The following is a 27,522-nucleotide window of genomic DNA, read 5'->3' as shown; positions in this document are numbered from 1 at the left end:
ACAACTTGAATCTACAGAAGTGTTAATTTGAATATTAAACTGAATAATGACTGCAATAGACTAAAACACATGCCACTTCTTTTACAACACCTGAGCTCCTAATGACATTCCAAAAATAAAAACAAATACAAAAATTAGAGGCCACTAGGGGCATGAACTCATCATTCTAAAAATTAATAAAGAAGGAAGGAAACAGAATTTTTCCTGCCTTTACTTGACTGACTGTATTTAAAGGTAGCCAAGGGGCTGGAGCCTGCCTCCGGGTCCAGATCTCATTGCCGTGCCCTGTGATGCCCACCCAATGTGAGTTCCTGATTCCTTCTGGTTCCAAGTCCAATATGGAAACTCTCAAGGATCAGCCAATTCATAATCTTCTAAAGGATGAACAGACCCCCCAGAATAAGATTACAGTTGTTGGGGTTGGTGCTGTTGGCATGGCCTGTGCCATCAGTATCTTAATGAAGGACTTGGCAGGTAAACTTGCTCTTGTTGATGTCATGGAAGACAAACGGAAGGGTGAGATGATGAATCTCTAACATGGCAGCCTTTTCCTTAGAACACCAAAGATTATCTCTGGCAAAGACTATAATGTAACTGCAAACTCCAAGCTGGTCATACCATCTTGCTGGGGCACGTCAGCAAGAGGGAGAAAGCCATCTTAATTTGATCTAGCATAACGTGAACATCTTTAAATTCATCATTCCTAATGTTGTAAAATACAGCCTGAACTGCACGTTGCTTATTGTTTCAAATCCAGTTGGTATCTTGACCTATATGACTTGGAAGATAAACGGCTTTCCCAAAAACCGTGTCACTGGAAGTGGCTGCAATCTGTATTCAGCCCGATTCCGTTACCTGATGGGGTAAGGGCTGGAGATCACCCATTAAGCTGTCATGGGTGGGTCCTTGGGGATCATGGAGATTCCAGTGTGCCTGTATGGAGTGGAGTGAAAGTTGCTGGTGTCTCCCTGAAGACTCTGCACCCAGATTTAGGGACTGATACAGATAAGGAACAGTGGAAAGACGTTCATAAGCAGGTGGTTAAGAGTGCTTAGGAGGTGATCAAACTCAAAGGCTATATATCCTGGGCCACTGGACTCTCTGTGGCAGATTTGCCAGAGAGTATAATGAAGAATCTTAGGCGGGTGCATCCAATTCCACCATAAGGGTCTCCATGATACAAAGGCTGATGCCTTCTTTAGGGTTCCTTGTATCTTGGGACAGAATGGAATCTCAGACCTTGTGAAGGTGACTCTGACTCCCAAGGAGGAGGCCCGTTTGAAGAAGAGTACAGATATGCTTAGGGGATCCAAAAAGAGCTGCAATTTTAAAGTCTTCTGATGGCATACCATTTTACTGACTAGGCTACAACAGAATGTTAGCTGGAGGTTGTGCATGTTGTCCTTTTTATCTGATCTGTGATTAAAGCAGTAATGTTAAGATGGACTGGAAAAAACATCAATTCCTAAAGTCAGAAATAGAAATGGTCTGTAAAATCCTACAGCTATATCCTGATGCTGGATGGTGCTACTGTTGAGTAGTCCTAAAATGGTTAGTGTGAAATAGTTCTGCCACCTCTGAGGCACCACTGCCGATGCTGCACATGTTGCGGTTGCCCCTTGAACCAGACAGATGTTTACCATGTGTTATATAACTTCCTGGCTCCTTCACTGAACATGCCTAGTTCAACTTGTTTTCCCCAATCAGTAACATCCTGGGATCCAGTGTATAAATCTAATATTGCATGTCTTGTGCATAATTATTCCAAAGGATCTTATTTTGTGAACTATATCAGCAGTGTTCATTACCATATAATGTCAAGAGATCTACATATAAACAACGTAACCAACTATCCAAGTGTCATACCAACTAAAACTCCCAATAAACCTTGAACAGTGGAAAAAAAAAAAGAGAAAAAAAGAAAGGTAGCCAAATAGTTGACAAGGGAAAGTTCCTCCCTATAGAAGAGTCAGAGCTTAAAGATGTTGATGGAATGAGAGACTTAGATAAATCACTATTTTGTAACTCCTTAATGAAAAAGTATATCTTGGCAATTATCATCAGTAGTTACTAAAATTATTAGGTTAAAGATTATATCCTCAGTCTTTGTGGGTGAATAAATGACTGGCCTTGGTGATGAAATATATTGAGAGGGAGAAGAAAAAGTCAATGACAACAACAGTTCAATATTTCAGGCTGAAATTCAATAATGATACCACTGACAGACACAAAGTGGTGGAGAAGGGAAACTGGTATGAGGAAAAGGGGACTGTTAACACCACAGTTGAATTTTGATGGAGAGCAACTTTGCTGAGTATAAAGGAAAGAAAAAAGCACCACTTCAAGTTCTCCACAGAAGGAAAGTACAGGCTAAATATACCTCTGTCTTGTGAAATAGAAGACAGTGCCTTTAGTGTACTTAAAAGTGTCTTAATACTGGAAAGAGCACCTACAAGTATCCCTTCAAGATAGTTTTGACTCATATTAATATGAGTTTTCTACATATTAAAGGGGATACTATCTTTTTAAATATATCCCCTCTCACCTTCTTTATTGAGGTAAAACTTACATGTAATAAGTATACATACATTAAGTGTTTCTATGATGTTGACAATTGCATACATCCACTTAACTACTACTCAAAATAAGATCTTATTTTTATCACCCCAAAAAGTTCTCTTAAACTTCTTTCCAGTCAATTCCCCTTCTCACCATCCCCCTTCCACAGAGACAACTACTGTCCTGAATTCTATCATCATATTTTGGTTTTGCTTGTTCTTGGACTTCAGATGAATAGAATCAGATTGCGCTCCTTTGTGTTTGGCTGTCCCTTTCCCCACTCAATGTTTCTGAGATTCATCCATAATGACAGGTGTATCAGTAGTCTGTTCCTTTTTAGAGCTGTAGAATAGTCTACACAGATTTCTCTCTACAGGTATAAAGAAATCACACTTTGTATATTCTTCTGTTGATAAGCATTTGAATATTTCTAGTTTTTGGCCATTATGAAAAAAGGCTGCCATGGATATTCTTAAACAAGTCTTTTAAAAAACATTATGTTTTAATTTCTCTTTTAAGTAAATATCTAGAAATGGAATAACATGGTCACAAGTTAAATATATGTTTAATTTTATAAGGAACTGTTAAACAGCCCTACATTATGGTTTAATGTGCTCTTTAAATTTTCCATCTACCACTGTTGAAGTGATAGACTTTATGGACTCTGAAATTCTTTTAGGTATTTTGGGTTTGATTATTCCAAATGATTAATTTTTTTTCTATTTTAACTTACTAGATGTATTTTTGATATACATTATATGTACTGTTGTTTGAGCTATTCAATATAGATGTTTCACAGGTAATATACGCCTTTTAAAAAAGCCTCCAAACAATTCTTAAAGAAAGCATTTTAAGATATGTTAACACATTACAAAGTATCTGATAGAAACTCTGATACAGAACTTGCAATTTAAACACTAGAAATAAGGTTGGGAAATAAACACAGACGTTAAATTGAGCCTGTGTAAAGCACCTGAGGAAAGACCTTAGGTTAAATTTGTTTGGTAAGAAAATTATATTTATGGGCCGGGTGCAGTGGCTCAAGCCTGTAATCCCAGCACTTTGGGAGGCCGAGGCAGGTGGATCATGAGGTCAACAGATTGAGACCATCCTGGTCAACGTGGTGAAACCCTGTCTCTACTAAAAAAAAAAAAATACAAAAAATTATCTGGGCACGGTGGCGCATGCCTGTAATTCCAGCTACTCAGGAGGCTGAGGCAGGAGAATTGCCTGAACCCAGGAGGCAGAGGTTGCAGTGAGCTGAGATCGCGCCATTGCACTCCAGCCTGGGTAACAAGAGCGAAACTCCATCTCAAAAAAAAAAAAAAAAAAAAAGAAAATTATATTTATAAATTAGGCATGAAAATTCAGTTTAATTTCAGTTCTTGTTTTATTCAGACTTTATATTTCACCAAAAGTTTTACTTATCAAAGCTGAGATACTTACTTGTAGGGATGGGCTGAGACAGTCTCGTAGTATTTCCTGATGATTTGGTTCATGAACTATTTCAAAAATTTGCTTTCTCTCTTGTGCAGTGTGGGCTGGTGACAAAATATGCACTAATAGTCTCCCAAGCTGCATTCGGAAGGTCTCCTTACAAGACCATAGAATTTTAGTCCACTGCTGCTTGGAACCACTGGTTTTACTTGAACCCTAAAATCAAGATAGGAATGAATTAGGATCAGATTGCTTAATAATACTATGCTAGACTCAACACAGCTCTAAAGAAGATTACAGAGTATGTTTTATTCCAGATTGTTTTTAATAGTCAAAATTAGAAAGAGATACACATATCCACCGAAATAGGAGTTTAAAAGAGATCGCATACAATGTTCATAGTAGCATCAAAATAGCCAAAAGGTGGAAACAATCTGAACACCCATCAGTGGATAAACAGATAAACAAAATGTGCTATATACTTACAATGCAATATTATTCACCCTTAAAAAGGAAGGAAATTCTGACACATGCTATAATATGGATGATCCTTGAGGACACTATGCTAAATAAAATAAGCCACTACAAGGCAACAGTGATCAAAACAGCATGGTACTGATACCAAAACAGAGCTATAGACCAATGGAACAGAACAGAGGCCTCGGAAGCAACACCACACATCTACAACCATCTAATCTTTGACAAACCTGATAAAAACAAGCAATGGGGAAAGGATCCCCTGTTTAATAAATGGTGTTGGGAAAATTCACTAGCAATGTACAGAAAGCAGAAACTGGATGACCCCTTCCTGACACCTTAAACTAAAATTAACTCCAGATGGATTAAGGACTTAAACATAACACCACAAAAACTCTAGAAGAAAACCTAGGCAAAACCATTCAGGACATAGGCATAGGCAAGGACTTCATGACTAAAACACCAAAAACAATGGCAACAAAAGCCAAAATAGACAAATGGGATCTAATTAAACTTCAGAGCTTCTGTACAACAAAAGAAACAATCATTAGAGTGAACTGGCAACCAACAGAATGGGAAAAAAATTTTTGCAATCAACCCATCTGACAAAGGGCTAATATCCAGAATCTACAAAGAACTAAAGCAGATATATAAGAAAAAAACAAACAAACCCATCCAAAAGTATGCAAAGGATATGAACAGATGCTTTTCAAAAGAAGGCATATATGAAGCCAACAATATGAAAAAATGCTCATCATCACTGGTCATTAGAGAAATGCAAATCAAAACCACATTGAGAGACCATCTCATGCCAGTTAGAATGGCAATCATTAAAAAATCTGGAGACAACAGATGCTGGAGAGGATGTGGAAAAATAGGAACACTTTTATACTGTTGGTGGGAATGTAAATTAGTTCAACCATTGTGGAAGACAGTATGGTGATTCCTCAAGGATCTAGAAATAGAAATTCCATTTGACCCAGCAATCCCATTACTGGGTATATACCCCAAGGACTATAAATTGTTCTATTATAAAGACACAGGCACATGTATGTTCATTGCGGCACTGCTTACAATGGCAAAGACCTGGAACCAACCCAAATGCCTATCAATGATAGACTGGACAAAGAAAATGTGGCACATATACACCATGGAATAGTACGCAGCCATAAAAATCAATGAGTTTGTGTACTTTATAGGGACATGGATGAACCCAGAAACCATCATTCTCAGCAAACTGACACAAGAACAGAAAATCAAACACCGCATGTTCTCACTCGTAGGTAGTTGTTGAAAAATGAGAACATGTGGACACAGAGAGGGGAGCATCACACAGTGGGGTCCGTTAGAGGTGGCAAGGGGAGGGACAGCGGGGTGTAGGGAGTTCGGGAGGGATAACATGGGGAGAAATGCCAGATATAGGTGACGGAAGGATGGAGGTAGCAAACCACCTTGCTATGAATGTACCTATGCAACAATCTTGCATGATCTGCACATGTATCCTAGAATCTAAAGGAAAATATTGTATGCTTCTATTTACAATAGGTACCTTGAACAGTGAAACTCACAGAGACAGAAAGTAGAATAGTGCTTATAGGGTAATGGGGGAGAGGGTGGTAAAAGTTATTATTTATTGGGTCCAGAGTTTCATTGTGGGATAATTAAAAAGTTCTTGCTGGGTGCGGTGGTTCACGCCTGTAATCCCAGCACTTTGGGAGGCCGAGGCAGATGGATCACCTGAGGTCAGGAGTATGAAACTCAGCACTTTGGCAGGCTGAGGTAGGAGAATCCCTTGAATCTGGGAGGTGGAGGTTGCAATGAGCTGAGATTGGGCCACTGCTCTCCAGCCTGGGAGACAGAATGAGACTCCATCTCTGGGGGAAAAAAAAGTTCCAAGAGATGGATGATGGTGGCAATGGCTGCACAGCAATATGAATATAATTAATGCCACTGAATTGTATCCTTAAAAATGGTCAAAATGGTAAATTTTATGTCCTAAGCCATTAAAAAATTACCAAGGGCTCACAAATTATAAATAAAAAAAAAAAACTATCAAAGAACAATGATAAATAAGCTTACACTAATTTTGCAATAAAAAGAGAAAAGATTCATAATAAAGACTTGAATTGTGCTATACTACTGAGTACAATAGTTACAAATTAAGCACTGCAGATAGCAACACCCCTTACCTGTGGTTTTGCTTTCCATAGTCAATCATGGTCCGCAAATAGTTAAATACTATACAATAAGATATTTACTCATTGTAAAAAGAGAGAGACTACATTCATATAACTTTTAGTAAAGCATATTGTTATAATTGTTGTTTTGTTATTACAGTTAATCTCTTACTATGCCTAATTCATAAATTAAACTATATCATAGGTATATATGTATATGGAAAAACATATATATAGGTTTCAGTAGCATCTGTGGTTTCAGGCATTCACCAGGGGTCCTGAAATGTATTCCCCCAAGATAAGGGGAAACTACTTTATGGGTTTACCATAGAGTATTCCCTAACAATTAACCAATTGTTTTAACTATGGTCCCACTAAGCCTAGCCAAATGCTGATCAAATCACCTGTATCTGGTTTAAAACTGGAAGCAGTACATTCAAAATTCATTCTGAGTTTTGGGAACTGCTCCTCTCTAATTACATCTAGTCCTAAGGGACCTGTGTGAGTGACTGAGTTCTAAGTGAATCCGCACTTGATTTTGCTGTTCAGAACTAACCAACAAAATCTAGTTTAGATTTAGAGACTGGCATGTCATGATGTATAAGATCACTACAATTAGATTGGCCTTTGCTATCTATGGAGTAAACTGACCGAATTGTTCCGTTGTGTCAACTGTAAGTGACCCACAGAAACCCAAGTGAGATGATGATAAATGAACCCTGACACTTATCAGTATTCTCTATGTAATTTTGAAGGTGTCAGATACACTTAGGTCAAGATCTAAAATTCATAATAATTTAGAAATTTGAGAACAAGTAGCCGTAAATATAGCCCTTTAAAAACAAACGATTAATGTAAACTCGTACAGCAGTCATCAATGATGATGATCTATCTACTCTTTTCTGATGTAGACATTACTAAACTACAACACTAGAAAATAGCCTTTAGGGTTACAGGCTTAAAAAGCAATGCTGCATGAGATGAATCATTTTGGAAAGGGTGAATTAGCAATATATATTACTCTATAATTAAAATTCAAGTCTGAGTTTTAAAAAGTAAGAGCACAAAGAAATACGATTTTGAAAACATACAATACAGTCAACAAAAAAACCTCTATTCCCTTTGTGTGAATGAACATTTCCCATATAATAAGTTTACTTACAATAGATACTTTGAATCCTTCTACCAGATATGCAAAAATTTCTTTCTGAAATGGATTGAAAACAGAAGACTGTTCATGATGAATATATTCCTCAGAAATTTCGGTCTGGAAAACTGAGGTCTTGCTTTGAGTTACATTTTCTGGAGTTCTCAAAATGTCAATAATGTCTGAATTAAACTCTTTGAATTGAAAAAAAGAATACAAAATTAGTCATATCACTGCTATCTACCCATTATAAATAGTAATAATGCTGGTAAAAATATGGTATTTAATTACTAATTCAGTTATCACAATTTAAATGTGTATCAGGTATATTAGATGTAGTAGATACAACGTAGTAGAAAGTGAATTCACATAAAATAATGTAGAAATTTAAAAATGCATGTCATGCAATTTTACATTAACATTTAATTGAGTAATGAAGGTAAGTTAAACTGCAAAATGGTTTAAACCATGAGCTTGTTATACAAATCAAACATAAAGACCATGTCATATTTACATGAGTGGATCTAAAGAGCTGTTTCTCTGCATGTGCTATCCATTTACATGCTGTATATGTGATTATCATGGCTCAATTTCGGAGTTTAATCTGGGAGTCTGTTGTACAGAATGTACATTAGAAAAGTCAAAGGAAAAAAAGGTGGGCATGGTGGCTCACGCCTGTAATCCCAGCACTGTGGGAGGTGAAGGCAGACAGATCACCTGAGTCTAGGAGTTCGAGGTCAGCCTGGGCAATGTGGTGGAACCCCATTCGCTACAAAAAAATACAAAAATTAGTCAGGCATGAGGTGTATACCTGTAGTCCCAGTTACTCAGGAGGCTGAGATGGGAGGACTGCTTGAGTCCAGGAGGTAGAGGTTGCAGTGAGCTGAGATCACACCACTGCAATCCAGCCTTGGTGACAGAGAATCCGTCTCAAAAAAAGAAAAAAAAAAAAGAAAGAAAGAAAAGTAAAAAAGCTAAAAAAAAAAAAAAAATCCCTTGAGTTTATCATGCTTTTCTAGTGATTAACAATTACTGTTTTCTTTGTCCTGACTTCCTGGGGTTACCTGAACATTTTTTTACATTACATTTTGTCTTATCTACAGTGTTTTTTATTTTATTTATTTATTTATTTATTTGAGATGGAGTTTCGCTCTTGTTACCCAGGTTGGAGTGCAATGGCGCGATCTCGGCTCACCGCAACCTCCGCCTCCTGTGTTTAGGCAATTCTCCTGCCTCAGCCTCCTGAGTAGCTGGGAATACAGGCATGCGCCACCATGCCCAGCTAATTTTTTTTTGTATTTTTAGTAGAGACAGGGTTTCACCATGTTGACCAGGATGGTCTCAATCTGTTGACCTCGTGATCCACCCGTCTCGGCCTCCCAAAGTGCTGGGATTACAGGCATGAGCCACCGTGCCCGGCCACTTCTACAGGGTTTTTTAAAAAACAATTTTCAGCTTTCTTGGCATATAATTGACAAACAGAAATTGTATATAATTAAGGTGTTTTGATATATAAATACATTGTCAAATAATCACCATAATCAAGCTAGTTAACATATCTATCACCTCACATAGTTACCATTTTTGTGTGTGTGGTGAGAACATTATTCATAGTGTTTGGAGTATATTTCTTTGAATAGCTTTTTTAAGTGATTGCTCTAAGTATCACAATTTTAGTATGTACATATATATTCATTAGCAAATATGGAAATGTAAATTAAAACCACAATAAGATATCACTATACATCTGTCAGAATGGCTAAAAAATAGTGACAACAACAAATAGTAGGTAAGGATGTGAAGAAACTAGGACCTCTCATATATTGCTGATGGGAATGTAAAACTGTACAGTCACTCTGGAAAAGTGTGGCAGTTTCTCAAAAAACTAAATATGTAGGTCAGGCACGGTGGCTCATTCCTGTAATCTCAGCACTTTGGAAGGCAAAAGTTAGAGGATCACCTGAGGTAGGGAGTTCAAGACCAGCCTGACCAACAAGGAGAAACTCTGTCTCTACTAAAGATACAAAATTAGCCAGGTGTGGTGGTGCATGCCTATAATCCCAACTACTTGGGAGGCTGAGGCAGGAGAATAACTTGAACCCAGGAGGCGGAGGCTGTGATGAGCCAACATTGTGCCATGATGAGCCAATATCATGCCATTGCACTCCAGCCTGGACAACAAAAGCAAAACTCTGACTCAAAAAACAAAACAAAACAAAACAAAACCTAAATATGCAATTACCATGACACAGTAATTGCTCTCCTGGGCACTTATCCCAGAAAAACAGACTTATATTCACACAAAACCTGCACATAAATGCTTACAGACAGAGGCTTTATTTCTAACAGCCAACAACTAGAAACAACCCAGAAGCCTTTCAAGAGGTGAGAGGTTAAACAAACGGTGGCACATCCATACCACAAATATTACTCAGCAAAAAGAAAAAGAACAAACTATTGATACATGCAACAACCAGAATGACTCTCCAGAGTATTATACTGAGTGAAAAAACTCATTCCAAAAGGCTACATACTGTATGATTCCATTTATGTAACATTACTGATGAGACAAAAATATACAAATGGAGGACAGATGAGAGGTTATGGGGCTAAGGAGGGGCTGGAGGGGATGAGAGGAAAGCGGGTGTGGCTAAGAAAAGGGCAATGTGAAGGATCCTCCTGGTGCTGGAAATGCTGCTGACTGTATCGATGTCACTCATGTGGTAGTGATATTATACTACAGTTCTGCAAGATTCATTGGGGGAAGCTGGGTAAAGGGTATACAGAATCTCTCTGTATTATTTCTTAACTGCATGTGAATCTACAAAGATCTCAAAAGATCATACTGGAAGTGCCATATGGTTTTAAAATGGTCAATCTGGGCTAGCACTGAATGCATTAAAAAGTGGACTTTTTATTCAAGACTATCAATTTCAAATAAAAAAACTCTTAATAATATGGATATTAAGAACTAAAAAATAATGCTGCTTAAATATCTGAAAACTAATCAGTTTCTTCTTAGATTAATTCTCTTTCATTTTAAAATCTGAGGAAAAACAAACGAATCCTACAGTCTTACCTTGATAAATAATCCTGTTGACTGCTAAAACGGTGAGCCTCTGTAGCCTCTGCGCAAGTTCCGTTTCAGTCGCTTGGCTCGGGTTCTCTTGGCTCATTCTCCGTTGCATCATCACGTGAAGCTCATCATTTGCCACTGAACGCATTTTCATCAGAAGCGATTCCGTTTGAGCAAGGGGAAATTTTCGAGGACCTTCAAAAGTATATAAATTAAAACATCAAATGCTAGTGTTAATAAGGATCAAGGAAACTATTTTTGCTGAAACTTTTTGATTACCGGAACATGAAAGCAACCTTATTTACTACAAAGTCCATTTATACAAAGGAAAGAGTAATTAAGAGAAAGTGACGTTTCTCCTTCTTTGAAGAAGTGCAACAGTACTTTTGATTTCAAAGTCCTAAATAACAATGTCAAAGCTAGTGACATCGCTTAGTAAAACAGATGTCATTTGGCAAAGTTCGAGTTAAAAACGATTAAATGGCCTTAAGTAGATCAGAACATTTTGGTAAAATAGTTTCAAATACTGTTTCACTTCTTTGTTTCCCAAAATCAACAGTTTTAATGCACATTATTTTTAGTAAGAATATTACTATTTCTGGATAATTACTGTTACTAAATTTCATAAAGTAGTATTAAAAATTGGATACAGGGGCAAGTAGAAATCAGTCAATGAAAGTGAAGAGATCAGAATATAATTCCAGTGATTTGTTATTAAAATTATTTAGAACATATGCATCATTTGGAATTCAATGCTACAAAAGCATTTCCTGAGAAATGTTTCCTGAGACTGAGCAGAGAGGAGTGGCATTCCTGCACCATTACTGCACCTGCTCCAGGAGGTATAACACAGGTAGAGCATCCAGGAGAAAACTGGGGGGATGAGTCTTGATTTAATGAACCGAAGGAGAAGGGCATCGGAAGTTGACCATAGGAACCAAAATGACGTCTTGGTAGGTGAGGAATAATGGAACCCTTCATTGGAATTGAACCTTTGTTTTAAATTATGAAAACATATATCAATTTCTATAAATAACCTCTGTAAAAATTGCTTAAATATGACTAAATTTTAACAGGTTTTAATGACTTATCCTGTAAGATATTTGAATATTTTAATACTATTTTAGACCGCTCAATACTTTGGGTAATTAGTATTCATAATCAGTTAATACATTTTGGTAGATAGTTTTGAGGCAAAAAATAAGAAAATACAAATCTTTGTATCCTGTATATATTCAAGAGTAATACTGTCAAACAATATACTTAGTTTAAGCAGATTCTTCTTAATGTCTACATCTGACAGCTTTCATACTGTATGTGCAGCTGATGATTGTAATTCAGAGGCAGGACAACGCAATGAATAAGGAAATGTTAGGTAAGACTTTCTTAGTACTATGTGTATTAATACTTGAAAAAGTGGGAGGGTATTTCAGCACTCCTCCTATGAAGCCACACAGAGCTGGTGTGGCCATAAGCACACTTCTTTCTAAACCTCAGTTTTCTCATACATAAGATGTGGATTAGAAAAAAAAAAAACAGAGCTTACTTCACAGGTAGATATTTATCACTATCTGACATTGTATTAAATATATTTGTTTATATACTTATTGATAACTTCTTCCAGTACAAGTTCCCTGAAGACAGATAAAAAGTAACTGGTACATGGTTGGTACTCAAGAAATATTTGATATTTGATGGTTGAATAAATGGATAAAGAGTCATTTTGTGGATTAAAAAAAATGGATGTAAAATGTAATGCCTGTCTCATCCTCACAAAGAATACTTTAATGGTTAGTATTATTATTGGTTGAAACATAAAGAAAATCCATATGTATGTGAATTACTAATATAACTATGTGTGTGTGTGAGTGTAGGACAATTAAAATATATGTCCAGCATTCTAAATAATATCCTAATGCTGACTCCTTCTACCTTCATACATTAAGGGTGATGTGTAAAGTTTTTCATATTAATAAGCAGACAACTAAAAAAATACATTTAAAAGTGTATATTGCTACCTTATTTATAATAGCAAAAACCAACAAGCAAAAAATCCCTTTATCTATAAAAATTACAGAAGATTATACATATAAAAAGAATAGATTATTTTGCAATCATTAAAAATAAAAGTATATTTATGTTTCCTAATATGGAAAATATCTACAATATAATGACTAAAAATAGAAATCAATTTACAAACTAGTAGATAGAGCATGATAACATTTAGGTAAAATTACATATAAAGATATATATCAATATAAATATCTAGACCAAAAACAGATATAGAGGATAATGAATCAGAGCTTTGTTCATTTAGCAGCAGGCAACTTGGAGCTGCTGAGCATTAGAATAGTAAACCTAAGTGAGGTTGTAAGATTAATCTGACAAAATAGTATCTAACTACTCTAGCTATGCAAGAACTTAAGATCTAGATGTAACGAGAGTACTGCTGAAGAAACTTTGGTCCCAAGTCATGGATATCCTGGGGTTCAAGGTTTGAGTATATTTGTCTATTCTTAGAGTCTGGTGTGTGGCCATAATGGAAGCTGCAGCTGCTGGCCGTCCCCACGAGGGTAGTGGCACTGGAGTTGGAGCTGTCACTCATCTCAGTAGTTTTCAACAAATGCTAAATGAGTCTATTTAGAAATCCCCCCACTACACCTAAATATTTATTAGTAAAGAGAACAGCTTAAGTCTTTAGAGGAACAATTCATTACTTAATTGATAGACATGACAGAAATAGAAATCCCTCTATGTCACTTTAGTACCATGGACAAATGGACTTGAATGAGGTCTTGTAATCACACAGAAGAGCCTCAGTATTCTGCAGTTTTTGTACCTGTATCATATAAAGCCAACGTATTTTTTATGATATTTTTAACTAATAGCAAAAAAAATTAAAAGCACAATCATCCTCAAGTATAGGTGTAAAAAACCAACTTAGAAGCAATTACAAAGCAACAACTGAACACATATAAAGTGACATTTTGCAAACCAGATTCACGAAGATAGAATTTAAATAAGGATAGTATTTAAAACAGGAAGGATTCTTGAGCGAGACTTCAGAGAGAGAGATATGGGTCCTAAGAGATATGATAGACTTAGGATGAGTACACGTGGCATAGGGCACAAAGGGGTGAGTATAAGGGTGCACACGCCAGCAGTCCCTAATTCTAGGATGCAGTAGGTCTTAAGAGGAAGCTGGACTGGATGACTTTTAAGGTCTTTTATTAAGCCAAAAATTTGTAGGATTCTATAAGTCTCCTACAGCTTACAGCAATCACATTTACTTAGAGTCACAAAAAAGGAGAGCAGTCTAGTGAAAATATTAAAAGTCCATTATCTGTTTTGAAATGACTCAAACCAAAAACAAATAACAAACTTGAAGCTATGCCGGGCTCTAAGGCTCAAGGTGACAAAAATGCTAGTATCTAAAGAGATTAAAGCCTGCTAGAGAAATCATTGACCAAAGTGATCATTAACTAAAACCAGGGATCTAAGCAGGGGAGGATCAGATATGAGAATGAGAAGTATCAACACAAAAGAAATGCAGGGGTAGTAAAAGTATACTTTCTGTTATCAATAGAGGGTGAATTCCATCTAAGCAATCACTTACAATACAAGGAGTCCTGCAAAGGAAAGGTGTCCAACAATCATCTTTTGGCATGCAGGAAGCTGAGCATTAATGCCAGAATTGGTAAATAATCTATTTCTATTCAGGACAAAAGAGACGTACAACCGGTAGGGCAGCTCAGGAGGAGAGACTGCGTTCAGATATTAAATAAGGAAGAATGTAGAGGGGCAGTAAGTTTAGTTACGTAGATGTTTTAGAAGTTTTACTTACATAAGTTTTATTTAGCATAATTTAAACATACTAATGCAAAGTAATGTGTACTTGGTAGCTTTTCTTTACAAGTGAGTTTTTCACATGGTTTAAAATTTTTGCATAGCATTGAACACAGAAGTAGCTTAACACAGGTCAAAAAAAGACCTGAACTTAAGTGCATTTAAGACAGTGAGTGATTAAACTTCAAACAATTTACCAAATACTCTGTTTGGAGATGGCGTGCATGTGAGCATGTGTACATGCATATTTATCCATTATGTATACATACATGTGTGTGTATATCCTGCGTATGTGGTGTTCATGTTATCTTTCTGGGTTGTGTTCATATAAAGATCATAGTGGATTTTGTGGAAAAAAAAATAAGGAAGCCTAACCATATTAATGCTTATTATTTGATGACACGTATTAATTTATAGCAAGCCCTGATACCATGTACATTTTAACCATGTGCAAGCTACCATCATCTTCCCTGACTACTGTAATAGCCTCCTCCCTGAACTCCTTACTACCTTCTCTTCCTCTCCTCTAACACACTCTCTACACAAAAGACAGAGAGATCTTTACAAAACAGAAAGCTGTTTATAGCATGCCACCTACTTAAAACCTTTGATGACTTCCCATTAGGATAAAATCTAAACTCCTTAACAAGACTCATGTGATAAAAAATGGACTCTGGCCCATGCCATACTGTATAGCTTCTTCTGGGGTCCCACTCTCATTAAGTGACACATTCTAGCTAAATGGCTTTTAGTTCTCTGAACAAGCTTAGCTTTTCCCTGTCTTGGAATCTCCACATAAGCCATCCATTCTGCCTGTAACCCTCTTTCTCTGACCCTCTACCTTGCTAACTCCTTTCTCATCCTTTCCATCTATATTGAAATCTCACTTTCTCAGAGACTTCCCTAATTTCTGATGTAGATCAGGCTGCCCTATTATATCTCTAATCCTACCATCTATGCTTCCCTACTATTTTACAATTTCTGTGTCTGTTTTTTAAATCACTGTTATCTCCAATATTTAGCACAATGCTCAGCACATGTAGGCAGGTGCTCAAGAAATAACTGAATGAGAAAAGCACTAAATATAAACAGCAGAACACTTTGCCCCAGGAAAAAAATCTTTCTTAAATTTTATGCAAAACAAGAAATATTTTAGAAATGTGAATGGCATAGGAAAGTCAAGCTAGCCCCAATTTATGGTTAATAAAATATTATTTCAATACTCGCCGGCAATGCTTTTCCGCTTTTGAACTATGGCATGATGGGGAGCAGAAGGTGACTGGAGTGAATCTGTGAGGTTTTCAGAGTCATGATTTGCAGTGGTCCTTATAAATTCCATAGCAGCCTGGAGAACTCTAAGCTGTAGTGCAATAGCCATATCTAAAAACAGAAGATACTAGAATGTTTTCAAGCTATGTGGTTATTAATTTTTTAATTAAACTGATTTTATGTATCATGCCAATAGTGTTTTGTTAGATATAAATTTTAAAATTTTGATTAACATGGGGGTAACAGTAGTAGACATTTTATAGTTCTTGTTAAAGGTAATTTTAAAGCAAATTTACAAATGGTCACTAAAAACCTTCAATGAAAAATTATTAGCTTGCTCACAAATTTATTTCATTTTAAAAACTGTTTCAAAGAGACTTTTTTTTTCTATATAAGGCTACAGTTTAACCAGCAATTATCACATTTTTTCTGTTTCGTATTCACTTTAATAATTACCATTAAAGAAAACTAAAGGGCATTACTACACAGCATATGCTTTTAAATTCTACTTGGTAAGAAAAATCAGTGACATCTTTCAATTATGTATTGCCAACTACTAACTACATGGAGGAATCGCTTTTTCTATTTTTGCCACTTTTTCAACCCTTTTCAGGCTTCTTTTTTGAAACTGATAGATATTATCACAAAATGAATGTTAAACTTTCAGTAAAAGAGTTTCTAAGAAGAAAGAGATTAGGCTCCAATAACATGTTTGTCTATTATACAAGTCCCTCCCCAAGTCCATAAAAATTAAATCTTACTTTGTGTCCTCTTGTTTTTGCTATTTTGAAGATATCCAAGCATTACAATAAGGTCTTCAATAACCCTAAAATATTGTGAGCCCGAGGAACTGCACGCATGAATTGTAACTGCTATGAGAAGTTGCTGTATATCACAAGCAAGCAATTTATATTCACTCACAGGAATGCTAAAGATAGCAACAAAAGAACAAAACAGAACATTTATAAGAAAAAGAACAAATAATTTAAGAAACAGCTTTAAATCATTTAAATTCCTATTCTACCAGCATGCACTCATTCATGCAATCATTCAATATTTATTCATGCTTACTCTATGGTAGGGAATATGTAGTGTGTATGCTAGAAATAAAAAGAAGATACACTTTGACACCTGTCAAAAATATATAGTTTTTCAGAGGACTGGACAGGTAAACAGATCACTATAAATTGTAAGTGGTTGTAAGTGTAACACTAGAGATTAATACAAGATACTATAAGAACACATAGGCAGGTTTCTACTCCACACTAAGGATGAAGATTGTATGGGTACGAACAGGAACATTCTGTGAAGGGTCCTCAGAGAAGATGAATTTGACTATTGAACCTCTCTGAATCTTGCTTATATAAATTATAGTTATTTTTAGGACTAAAAGAGGTAATAGATTTGAATTTATATTAATCATTTATAAATATACAATAAATATGAATTAGTTATTTCTGCCCTTCAATCTTAATCTTGGTATTAGGCCTATAATACTTCTCTCCGACTGGGGTTTCCAAATCAAGCAAGGATTAGAAACTAACTTGAGCCAGTTAATAAAGTAGTATACAGGGACATTCAGTAAACACAATTTTCTTTCTTTCTGTTCTTTTTTCCTTCTATTTTAGGTTCAGGGGTACACAGGAAGGCTTCTTACACAGGCAAACTTGTATATTAAACTAAACTAATACTAAAGTTTTCCTGTTCTAAAGTATTTATCAGATGTAATTTTAAATAATAATTTTAAACTTACTTCTTTTCTAATCCATTCAGGGCTGCTACTGTATTACATAACACATAGAGTAGACCATTATCCAGCAACATATCTGCTACCTTAGAACAAGAATTTAAAATTTGCAGAAGAAGTAAAAGAGCATTGTGCAAGAGTATGTTGTCATAGAGAGAGGTCTCTATTAGTCCCAGAATAGGAATGACAGACCACTTCTGAAAAAGTCCCAAGTTTTTCACATCTTCCAGATCAAATCTAGAATAAATAACACACAGTTAAGAGCACATTAGAAACAATTAGTCACAAACTAAGAAAATATGGCAGCAACCACAGGTCATTTTGTTAACTTGAAGTCATTAAAAAAAATGGGGGAGTAAGAATTCTTAACCTGTTTTTAAGATTTAGAGTCCCTCCAATAATAGGGTAAAAGCTGTTGCTAGAAGTCCATCCCAAGATACATACACAAACATTTAAATGAAATATGCATGCAATGTCATGGTTTTAACTGATTTATTTTAATTCATCCATGAGCCCCTTATATCCAAAGAAACTCTATGTTTGGGGGCTACAAGTGCACAGGAAAATTACTATTATTTTTTTACTAGTATTTGAGAGCTAGTAAAAAGAGGTCTAGCAAAAGGGAATGATTCTTGAGTGCTTATCCCAATGCAATTTGCCTCTGCAATGGAATGAAATTAACTAAGTATTTTGTGCCTCATTTTCCTTATCTGCCAAAAATATGTGCTGATATATTCCCTCTTTTCTTCTCAAGGCTACTGTGAGAATCAAATAAGGCAATGCAGAATTGCTTTGTGAAAACCAAAAGTTGTATGTAAATGAAAAGTAGGACTGAAACTATCGTAATATTTCTTTAAGGTCTGAATCTGTCTACCACAATAGGAGACATAAATTTCTCTCTATTCTATCATAAGCAGAAAGTACAGTTTAATTTCTGCCAAACTTTTGGTGTGGGAGAAAAATATTCTTTTATTTTTGAACTTATTTGCCAATCCATCAGCAGTCTACCGGGGTCAAAACTCGGCAATCAGTGTATCCAGCAATTCCAGATGAGCGATTTACTCCTCTTCCAGATAATCTGAAGGCTCTGAGGAGAGTATGGAGTTCCTATATGGATCCTTTATGTAATTTAGCACTGAGAATACATAAGCCATCTTTCTTTTTTCTTTTCCTTTATTTTTTTTTGAGACAAAGTTTCATTCTTGTTACCTAGGCTGGAGTGCAATGGTGCAATCTTGGCTCACTGCAACCTCCACCTCCTGGGTTCAAACAATTCTCCTGCCTCAGCCTCCCAAGTAAATGGGATTACAGGAATTCACCACCATGCCTGGCTAATTTTGTTTTTTTAGTCCCTGAGACAGAGTTTCATCATGTTAGTCAGGCTGGTCTTGAACTCTTGACCTCAGGTGATCCACCCACCTTCATCCCCAAAGTGTTGAGATTACAGGCATGAGCTACCTTGCTCAGCCTCATCTGTCTTTTCAGTTAATCTTCTCATGTCAATACCATATGCCAAATCTTAGCTATCACTTTCATCTGATGCAGTCTTTTATTTGTTTCTATTTTCTAACTAGTGAATTAACTATGAAGGATGAAGTTATATTAGAAAGAATATCATATGGCAAATACTACATTGATTTACCTGGAAAATAACTTTTAGCAGATTTTTTCTAATGGTGATCAAAAGATTTTGTTAAAAACAAGTTCACTAAGTTTACATTTAAGACAAAAGATCTTGTCGGGTGTGGTGGCCCATAGCTATAATCCCAGCACTTTGGGAGGCCAAGGTAGGAGGATGGCTTGGGGTCAGGAGTTTGAGACCAGCCTGAGAAACAGCAAGACCCATCTCCACTAAAAGTAAAAAAAAAATTAGCCAGGGGTAGTGGTGCATGCCTGTATTCATAGCTACTTAAGAGGCTGAGGTGGGAGGATCCCTTGAATCTAGGAGTTTAAGGCTGTAATGAGCTGAGCCATGATTGTGCCTCTCTGCACTCCAGGCTGGGTGACAGAGTGAGATGCTGTCTTAAAAATTAAAAAAACAAAAACAAAAACACAAAAGATCCACAGTTATAGTAGAGGGAAGAATGCACTTACTCTTCATCAAAGCCAACACGTCGACCAAAGAACATTTCAATGAAGCATTCTAACAATTCTTGAGTTCCTCGATGAAGATACAACTGGTTGGCCAGCAAGGAAAATCCACGATTCTTCAGAAATTTATCTTTTTGCTCCTTAGATGCTCTAGCAAAATATGCATCTAATAGCTAAAGAAAAAATTTAGTTAACTTAGATAATTAAGTCAATTTAGATAATGTATTAAAATATAATATATACAAATCAATGTATCACAATTCTATTTGTAAATTATTAAGTTCATATGTACAGAAGAACATAGGAAGCTTTAACAAATGCCACCACCACTGCAAAATAAAAATGAATTTGTCTTTAGCTACTGCAGAATGCTAATGATGACTCTATCTTGGAGATCTTAACACTTCTCTCATAGGGAAACTGGCATTTTTAGCTGTGAATAGACACTTGGTAGACTCTTAACCTTAGGTGAGTATAAGTAGAATATTTGTACCTGATGCTGAGGGAAAAAAATCTGTAAACTATGCTCTCTCTGCAAATATATATCTATATCTATATCTATCCTAGACTTCTAGTCTTCTTGACAGATTATCTATCCTGAGCGCAGGCCTGAATTTCTACCCTTCCTAGCATCTTAAATGCAACACATATAATACCAAATTAATACTTTCACCTCTCTCTCTCCTTCAATGAATCTCTCACAGTAGTGATAGACTCCTTTCCCCCAGACACACATCTATGTACCCCCTTACTAAAAACTTTCTAAGTTTACAGCATAATACAAAGTATACTTTTCCCGTGAATTCTTCTGTTTCCTTTATGCTCAATTTTTATCAATACTGCCATGGCAGCACTCATCACAGAATTCCTTACATTTTACTTAGTTAAGTATGAGACTCTCCCTCCTAGACTATGAACTTCTTGAATGTAGGGGCTTACATTATTTCTCTTTATATACTATATTGCAACTAGCTCAGGGGCTTATACATGAAATGGGAGCTCAATACTAGGTTGTACCACAGGAGATTAAACAATACCTACATCCAAACTAAAGAAAATGAGAATCTTTACAAGACTATTTTAATATTGGGTTGTTTTCTAATGGAAACTATTCATATCAAGCATTTACTCATTCAACAATATACTTAGTAGCTATTACACAAGATGCCTACCCTCATGAAGCTTATACTTGTGAGAAATTTAAAAAACAAGTATGCAGATTAAAAAGATAATTATAAGACATAAATAGGATGCTATGATAGAATAATGAGTAGGGTTAGAGGGAAGTGATTTTGACAGGATAATCAGAGAAGGACTCTTTGAAAGGTGTCCTCTAAGCTGAGACCTGAAGTAAAAGTCTAAAATTTGATACCACATTAAAGAAGTTTCCAATGAACCATGTGTTCCCTGTAATTTTTATAACACAGATTTACTAGTTCAGATATGGAGATTTATTGGTAGATTTAAAAAACATATTGATATGAACCAATATATGGAGAGGGACTTAAAACTGCATGATAATGGAAAAATACGACCATGTAACCAAAAACCACTCTATCCCTAAAGCTATCAAAACAAAAAAATTAAAAACAAAAACAAAAAATATGAGTAAGAAGCAATATACTATATTAGTTCATTATTCTAAAATAAAAAGGAAAGATTCAGATCTACTTTAATGTATATATTCAAAATCTTGAATTACATATTTATTTTTCTGAATTAAAATAACATATCCAGTCTTTGCCCTTACTTTAATAACACCTTGTTGTATCGCTGGTGATGGGTGGTTAACGAGGACCAAAAGTGTATCTGCTTGAATAAGCTTGTCCATCACATCTTCAAGCATAATATCAGGCAGGATAAGAAGAACCCCACTTAAGAGTTCATATAATCCACAGCATATAGGTACCAAACAATCTTCAGTTACACTAAAACAGAGACCAAAAAAGTCTTACTAACATGATGAGAAAAGTACATGATAATTAACTCAGGAACTGTGATAAGTAGTATTTTTTAACAGGTGAAACAAATGTTCATAATGTTTAAGAAATGTTTCTTAATTTAACTGTGATTAACAAATTTACCATCACCTTTTATCATTGATTTTTTTAGGTATATAGTCTACTAACACTATTTTAGGTATATAGTCTACTAACACTATTCTATCATATACCTCTGATGTTTAATACAGTAGTCACTGTCACGTATGCTGTTTACTCAAAGTTAAACTAAAAATTCAGTTCCTCAGTTGCATCAGCCACATTTCAAGTGCTCAGTGGGCATATATGGCTAGTGCTGACTGTATTAAACAGCATGAATAAAACATGTTTATCATTGCAGAAAGTTTCACTGGACGCTGCTACTTGAGATGCTATTGGAAATGTTTTTTTTCACCAAGGAAGAAATAGCTTTATAGTAGTCTGGGCATGTCAGAAAAACCCAGTTAAGTCACAGAGAAGAGAGGCAAATATTAGTACAGGGGAAGAATCTAGTCTTATAGAATATCCTCTCAAAAACCAAGGGTGAAAATAAAACCTCCATGTAAATATGCTAACAAATGCTGCTGGGTTTAGCCCAGTGAAACTTCTGGAAGCTTCTGGTGAAACGAGATTTTTTCATAAAAGGAATGCTCTCTAGCACTGCTGCATCTGAACTCCATATAAAGTTATGGGTCTAGAATAGCAGAAGTAGGAGAAAAGATAAGGGAATGTCTCATCACCCAAGCAAGGTCATCTGTGTCCAGGTGAGAGAAGAACCTTAAGTTTTTGGAGAGAGAACAAACTGGGGTTGCAGAAGGAAAATGGCTGAAGAAATACAACATCTAGGCAATGTCTGTCGTAACGTGGAGGACTCTGTGCAGTCTGGTGTGAGCCTCTCATGGGAAACACTGGCATTCCTTTCTAAGGCCATTTTAACTCTTCTGACTTCATTCAGAGCAGAATTGCCAGTATGCAGCACCAAGACCTGGATTATAATTAGCTGAGGTGGAATGGAGTGGCCACCCCATGACAACTGTTCCTCTTCCCTTCTGGGGCAATCATTTGTCTCAGATCAAGTGAGATGTTACCCAGTATGGACCCAATCTAGAAATCACTCCCACCTTCACCTGAGCACCAAGTAGAGAGACTCATACTCATGAGTCAGAGCTTTAGATAAATCCTACCATTTTTCTGTCCTGAAGAATTTTTCCTTAATAACCATAAGGAATTAAACCACAGGATATTTTTTTCTTTAAATGCTACTTATGGTTTAGATTTTGGTTAAATATGGAATATTATCTAGTATTAAAATAAGGAAAAACATACCTTTCTGTTTGTTATTATTATGTATACAAAGAAATACACTTTTCTGTTTGTTGTACTGTAAGAAGTGATATAATGAAGACATTTCCAGAAGGTTAGAGAGTCTTTAAAGAATAGTAAAATAAAGGTGGGAGGAGTGTACAAAAAACACATAAATACCTGTGAGCACTTGCAGTTCGGTTGTAATTTGGCTCATAACCAAGAGAATAGGCAAAGTTTTCCCAATCATCAGTGTTCCCGTCAACAAGACTTGGCCAACGGCCAATAGCTGCAGATCCATTCTGTGAAGGAAAAGCTAGCCCAAGGCTTGCAATAGTGCTGTGGCTTCGCTGGAAGGAGGCCAATCCCTTTAGGTAATCAGGTCGGCGTGGGCAGGACTCATCCCCGGGACTGTCATCTTCTGCTCTGGGTTCTGCTCCCAACTCTTTATCATCTACTTTGACCACTGGAAATCCCTGCATTGCTTTTGGGACATCACTGATGGAGACCTGGGCTGAGAGGGCAGCTTCCATTTCACAAACAGTTTTTGCAGACTCACAGCTACTGATGAATGCATCCTCTTTGCCTTTTTTCAGTGTGTTGGAACTCCTCAAAGAATTTGGTTTCTCTGATTGGGTGGCAACATAAGTATCTGCAATATTTTGTAACCTGTCGATACTATAACCCAAACTTCCAGTCAGTTTTTGTGATTGCATTAGTAGTGAAGAAGTAGGGAATGCTGGTAGGCTTCTAGAACGCAGCATATGGGCAGCCATCTGTTGTGGAATAACATTGGAGGAATTCTCTCCTGGTAAGAGTAGATACAAAAATACTACTTAAAAAAATCTATTAAGTGCATTATAAATCTCAACCATAGCAAAAGCCCATTTAGCACTGTTACAATCCATATAGGTTAATTTTACAAGTAACTAATGCTTAAAATTCCTCTGTTTTTTTATTAAGAGACAGGGTCTTGCTCTCTTACACTGAAGTGCGGTGGCACAATCACAGCTTACTGCAGCCTCTAACTCCTGGGCCCAAGCTATCCTCCCTCCTCAACCTCTAAGCAGCTGGAACTACGGGCATGAACACCTACACCAGGCTTAATGCTTAAAATTCTTAAATGCCGAAACTATTTTTATTTTAACCATTTTTAAAATTAAGATTTTCCCAAAATACATCTTTTTCTTTTTAACAAAGTACACTATTGACTGAATGATTCAAAGTCATTAGGATTAATGGTTCTATGGTGGTGAAATTAAGTGAATTAAGTGAAACCCAATTTACCTCAGGCTAGCAGTCACCAGGACGTAGTGGGAAGAGTGTGGGCTTTGCAACTAGATATAATTGAATTCAAATGATAGTGAGGTGGCCCAAGGTGAATCACTTAATCATACCACAGTTTCTAGAAATGTAAAATGAGGGTTCAGAATATCTACTCTGCAAGGTTGCTTTAAGGATTGAGATTATAATTGTGATGCACCTAGCATGAAGCCCAAAATATAATCGGTACTCAAAAAATGGTAGTACTTGTTGTTACCAGCCTAAACAGCCCTAGATAGTTTTCTCCCTCCTTCTGCAGTCATTTCTTGCTGCTATTAGTGAGAACAGTCTCTCTTCTTGTCACAGCTCTCTAATTTACTGCTTCTAATACTCTATGTAGAAAGACACCAGAAAAATGATTCTCATTGTAGTGCATGGGATATAAGGGCACACCACTCAAGGTGTGGTCTGTGGAAGCCTGGGCATCAACACCGCCTGTGGGACTGTTGGAAATTCACATTCTCAGGCACCACCCTAGATTTACCCATACAGAATGTATGAGGGAGGGGCCCAGGAATCAGTGTTTTAACAAGCTCTCCAGATGATTCTTTTGCATGTTAAAATTTGAGACCACAAATACAGAGCAAACAGGCATTAAGTGAACTGCTGTTAGGGCATAGGCTTTGTGGCAATAAAATAGCTCCATAGCTCAGAAACTTTTTCTAGTTATTTCCAGATTTTGCCTAGAAGGCTAAAGTCACCAAAACATTCTATTCAAAAGATCTGGAAAAAATGGGGGTATGATTGTATTTGAAAATGTTTCAAAGTGACACAGATGATTTAAAAAAACAAATATGTCCTATAAAACTCCAAATAAAACTAATTCAAAAAGGCCAGGCACGGTGGTGTGAGCGTATAACCCCAGCGCTTTGGGAGGCCGAGGTGAGTGGATCACTTGAGCCTAGGAGTTTGAGACCAGCCTGGGCAACAAGGCAAAACCCCATCTCTATTTATTAAAAAAAATAATAATGAAAACATAGCCTTTACATATTATTATAAAAGGCCATAAAAAGTGCTAGAGGATAAGTGAAACACTTCGGGAGGAAAACAAAACTAGAGACTAATGTCCATACATCTAGCTTACCTACCTCTATTACTACCTCACCTGCACTGTTTAATAATTAGGACTGAAGCTAAAGACAACACTAGGCTGGATGACAATAAGAGCAATGTCCCAGTGTGGAAGAGGATAGTAGTCAGGAAAGGGAAAGATGAATGGTCAGTTTGCAACTAGAAAACCTGTACCTATTCTTTTTTTCTATGAAGTAGTGATGAGTCTGTTAAGAGTAAATCAGGAAGATAGAAAAGCACTATAGGCTTAAAGACTTGAATATACTTACTATGGAAATAGAAGAAGGAATTGATTCTGAACATACATAAAAATTACAGGGCAGCATTTAAAGCTCTGCTTCAGTATGAGGATGGTTAGACTGAGGCCAGGTTAGAGTTTTTCAGTTCAAGAATACCAATAGACCAAGGGTACAAGGAAACTGAGAGAGTTTCCAACCAAATAACTGCTGAATTTACTGGCTAATGTGACCTAGACTGGGTAGGGAAAGAGAAACAAGGGGGACTGTGGAGTATATGATAAACAAACAAACAAACACCCCCAGAAAGATGGGAGGTTGTGGATTAGAAAAGATGAATGCATCCCTTTTGCCCTTTTTCAGCATGTCAGAACTTCCCCCAAAGGATTCTGTTTCTCTCTATGGCTGGAGGGCTAATGATGCAGAAAAACGTTCAAAAGACCGGGGGAAAAAATGGAGACATGATGTACAGTATTTGAAAATGATCCAGAGTAATGCATGTGATTGAAAAATAGATCAAATAGATAGAACAGAGTGGGATACTGGAGTTTCACAGGTGCTTGAAGCATTCTTGATGATGATAAAGTCCAAGACAGACGCAGGCAGAGTAGTAAGACAAAGTAGACAAAAGGTACCCTGAGTCGAGAAAGGTCAAGGCGGAGTATTGAGTGGCCATTCATCTGGTAAGTGAAGTTGTCTAGAATGACGGTTTTAGGTAGAGAGAAGAGAATACAAGTTTACAAAAAGCTTCTGAAGAAAATGGGAAAATAAGTCGGAAGCTCGATCAAAGACAAATGACTATGATAGAGAGGTCAGAGAATTCCAGAACAACACAGCATGAGCCTCATCCATTTTCTCAATTCTCCTGAGGACCTGTGCTGGGTAACTCTTGTTAGATTGAATGAGGTTGTACTATATGTACTTCTAAAATATGTACAATTTAATTATCTAAGAATATTCAGAACAAAAATGAGAAGGTTATACTTTCATTATTGTGATTTTTACCTTCATATGGTGAAGCAGTAAAACCAGATGGGCTTATTACCATAAATCCAGGGCTCATAAGGGACCTTCCTCCACTGCTGGAATGCCTCAGGTACATGATTGACTGTACTTTCTCCTGAAAGATCTTGTCATCTAGAATCCAAATTTTTTTGAGACAGCAAAATTTTAAAAAAGGATAAAATAAAAATACAGTGTTAAAAGCAGATCATTAAATTCAAATTTTGAATAAAAGATGTTGAGAGAAAAACAGAGATGGCATATTTTATACTAAGGCATACTTGATAGGTGCATCCTTATTCTTCACAATTTTTTAATATACATTTTATTGCATGTTAGGTTCTGGGGTACATGTGAGGAACATTCAGGATTGTTGCATAGGTACATACATGGCAATGTAATTGCTGCCTCCATCCTCATCACCTACATACGGCATTTCTCCCCATGTTATCCCTCCCCAACTCTCTACACCCTGCAGTCCCTCCCCTAGTCCCCCCAACAGACCCCAGTGTGTGATATACTCAGTAACGGGACTACTGGGTCAAATGGAATTCCTATTTTTAGGTCCTTGAGGAATCACCACACTGTCTTCCACAGTGGTTGAACCAATTTACACTCCCACCAACAGTGTAAAAGTGTTCCTATTTCTCCACATCCTCTCCAGCATATGTTGTCTCCAGATTTTTCAATGATCACCATTCTAACTGGCATGAGATGGTATCTCAATGTGGTTTTGATTTGCATTTCTCTAATGACCAGTGATGATGAGCATTTTTTCATGTG

At 36.5% G+C, this 27,522-nt stretch overlaps 1 protein-coding gene and 1 pseudogene across 1 annotated transcript in view; one reads left to right on the top strand and one right to left on the bottom strand.

The window, feature by feature from the left end:
* LYST (lysosomal trafficking regulator) overlaps positions 1 to 27,522 on the bottom strand; it is a 217,894-nt gene that overhangs the window by 75,067 nt on the left and 115,305 nt on the right. The window contains exons 22-31 of the mRNA XM_002760888.6: positions 26,743 to 26,874; positions 23,288 to 23,915; positions 21,577 to 21,754; positions 19,830 to 19,999; positions 17,742 to 17,972; positions 16,750 to 16,916; positions 15,947 to 16,099; positions 10,877 to 11,068; positions 7,813 to 7,991; positions 4,006 to 4,212 (exon numbers count right to left, since the gene is read on the bottom strand). Of these exons, the coding sequence (XP_002760934.3) occupies positions 4,006 to 4,212; positions 7,813 to 7,991; positions 10,877 to 11,068; positions 15,947 to 16,099; positions 16,750 to 16,916; positions 17,742 to 17,972; positions 19,830 to 19,999; positions 21,577 to 21,754; positions 23,288 to 23,915; positions 26,743 to 26,874 (2,237 nt within the window). The remainder of the gene's footprint in view (positions 1 to 4,005; positions 4,213 to 7,812; positions 7,992 to 10,876; positions 11,069 to 15,946; positions 16,100 to 16,749; positions 16,917 to 17,741; positions 17,973 to 19,829; positions 20,000 to 21,576; positions 21,755 to 23,287; positions 23,916 to 26,742; positions 26,875 to 27,522) is intronic.
* On the top strand, positions 331 to 1,062 carry LOC144580447 (L-lactate dehydrogenase A chain pseudogene; annotated as a pseudogene).

This window comes from Callithrix jacchus, chromosome 19 (assembly GCF_049354715.1).
Source record: "Callithrix jacchus isolate 240 chromosome 19, calJac240_pri, whole genome shotgun sequence".
NCBI lineage: Eukaryota > Metazoa > Chordata > Mammalia > Primates > Cebidae > Callithrix > Callithrix jacchus.
Note: the sequence above shows the minus strand (reverse complement) of the source record. Positions and strands in the feature narration are given on the sequence as shown.